The 2457-nt window shown below is 47.9% G+C and overlaps 1 protein-coding gene across 1 annotated transcript in view; it reads right to left on the bottom strand.

The window, feature by feature from the left end:
• Nucleotides 1-2457, bottom strand: part of ACAD10 (acyl-CoA dehydrogenase family, member 10) — a 13281-nt gene that overhangs the window by 10196 nt on the left and 628 nt on the right. The window contains exons 2-3 of the mRNA XM_009998456.1: nucleotides 2272-2420; nucleotides 1273-1467 (exon numbers count right to left, since the gene is read on the bottom strand). Coding sequence (XP_009996758.1) covers nucleotides 1273-1467; nucleotides 2272-2420 — 344 coding nt within the window. The remainder of the gene's footprint in view (nucleotides 1-1272; nucleotides 1468-2271; nucleotides 2421-2457) is intronic.

Raw genomic sequence — 2457 nt, 5'->3', positions numbered from 1 at the left:
TGCTGAACCAACTCCTCAGCGCTGTCGAAGAAAGCCTTGGATTGCACCCTCTTCCATATGCTCTGGAAAAGCAGTGTCCTGACCATTGGCACTGACCAACCACCCCACAACAACCTTCACAGCAGCAGAGACCTTGTCCATAACCATCTGCCCAACTGTGCATCAAAAAGGTCTTGAATTCAGTCTCTGAATACTCACATTGCCCTCAACACTAAAACATTCAAGCAGTATCTCACCCCAGCCCTGATAGGAATAGAAATGAATCTATTAGCTAGACATAAAAGCCAATCCTAATGGAAACCCACATTCAATTAATTTCTTTCCCCACTAATTACAGTGCTGTCGCCAGCTGCTAGGGAAGAGCCACACTGCATGAGTGATGACACCAGCTAGGCCATGGTTATTAAAGTGCTTTGAAAGAGGCTGGGATGAAAGGCACCACAGAGCATCTCAACAGAGTCTCACTCCACCAGAACTTCAGAGGTGTCACGAGTGTGATGATCAGAAAGCCCAGCTGATGATGAGATGATGCTGACAAGGTGAGTTTAAACAGTCCCAGGTTTTAAATGCATCAACATGACTTTCATTGCATATTTTGCTGTCTTATTCAAGGTTATAAAATAAACTTTAAGTCGTGAATAAACTCCTGAAATTCCAAGATGGGAGTTGGGGCACACAAAATAGCAAATTCCCTGTTGTGCTGAGTCCTCACAGTTGCCTGCTAAACTGGAGCTGCTGGAACTGGCCTCGAGGTTCATGGGTGACCTGCTGCTTCACCCCTGGGAAAGGGAAGTGTGCTGGGACAGGGCTCTGCCTGCCCAGACAGAGCAGCATGCCAGGGTAATGGGGGTTCTGTGGTACAGGGGATGCTTCTCAATTCTTTGGGATCAACTAAGCTTTCCAGCAGTAAGGATGAAATATAAACCAGGTAGGGGCACTGGGGCAGAACATTTCTTCCCTGTACAGTGTTCCAGCTTCTAAGCCCTTTATCAACATCAGCACCCCTGCCTGTTAACATGGTTACTTGTGGTTGTGTGGCCATTTTGCTATGAATTTTCAAATGCACAAGTAGCTGCCACTCCCTCAGAGCCTCTCCAAGGCCACTGCAAGGAGCTACACCCGGGAACACTTTCACAGGATGTTGTTACCTTGGTGTCTACTAACCCCTGCTGCTGGTTGCCCTCCACTTGGTACCTGCAGGGGAAGAGTTTTGGTTGCTGCTTTCTCCAGCCCTTCCTGCAGAGCTGCATTTGGGAACCCACCCAGCCTTACCACATCAAAGTGCTCTGGATCCAGGGGCAGAAAGCTCCCTCCATTCAGCAGACAGAAGTTGTTCCTTAGAAGAGCTGTCTTCAGACCTTCTGCACGGATACACTGCACAGCTTCTGCCATCATGGGGAGCTGTTTTATCATCTCATTTTTTATTAAGTCAGAAATAAATGAGTCCACTGGAACACAGACATTGGCCTAAGAAACCAGAAAACCCCCCCAAGAATGATAATTAGCCATAAATGCTTTTTAGCAGGGAGGAAAATAATGAGTGGTTGGGTAGCTAGGTTGCCTGATCATCTTATCTTGCTGCCCTACTTCCTTTGGCAGCAGAAGGCAAACAGTGAACCTCCCAGCTAAATTGCTCAGACCAAATAAACAAGTGTTCTCACATGACTGATCCTACAGCAGCAGCAGCAGCAGCACAGAGAAAGGGCTGATTTTGGGAAAGAGAACTGCAGTGGGACTGTGCCTGCCACAGAATCTGGGCAGGTTAGAGAGAAAAACTCCTTCACCATTCAGCAGGCAGGAAATAAACCTGCATTTTAGACCGAGCTGTTTCAAAAAGACTTTATTCAAAAGGGGATTCTTGCACTGGGCTCCTGCAGCTGTGCTGGGGGGGCTTCTGCTGATCTTAAGAACCCTCCCCAGAGACCATGGGCCCCCATCCACTGAGCAAGCCCATGTATGAACAAGCAGCAAAAGCCTCTGAGCTGGTCTCTGCCTCTGACTTCTCATTTCAGCTGACCTAGAGGTGTCTTGAAATTAAAAAAAAATAATAATGTTATGAAAGGTGCAGGAAGAGGCTGGCAGAAGAGAAGGCAAATTCAGCTGAGCATTCTGCCAGGCACAAAAATTATGCTTCCTAGATGGTAAATCCAGACCCTTCCAGCAAAGGATTCCTTTTAAAAGCTCCTCTTTCCTCACTGAGCCACTACATTGCAAAATCCCATTTCCCTGCAGCCAGGAAGCATGGAAGTGAGGAGGGGGGAACTGGCTTACAATCTCAAAGCACTGCTGTCCCAACTCCTGCAAAAACTCCACAGCTGTCAGCTCTCCTCGGGTATACTTCCGAGTGGGACTGTTTTCCCCTCCAGAGAGTACAGCCTGCTGGAATGTGCCGGCTGGAATACAATTCCGGGCCTCCCAGCCTATACAGAGAAAAGAGAAAGGCAGGAGAGAGCAGGA

Source organism: Chaetura pelagica, unplaced genomic scaffold (genome assembly GCF_000747805.2).
Source record: "Chaetura pelagica isolate M959 unplaced genomic scaffold, ChaPel_1.0 scaffold585, whole genome shotgun sequence".
Lineage (NCBI taxonomy): Eukaryota > Metazoa > Chordata > Aves > Apodiformes > Apodidae > Chaetura > Chaetura pelagica.
The sequence above is the reverse complement of the archived record's forward strand: the minus strand, read 5'-3'. Positions and strand labels throughout refer to the sequence as shown.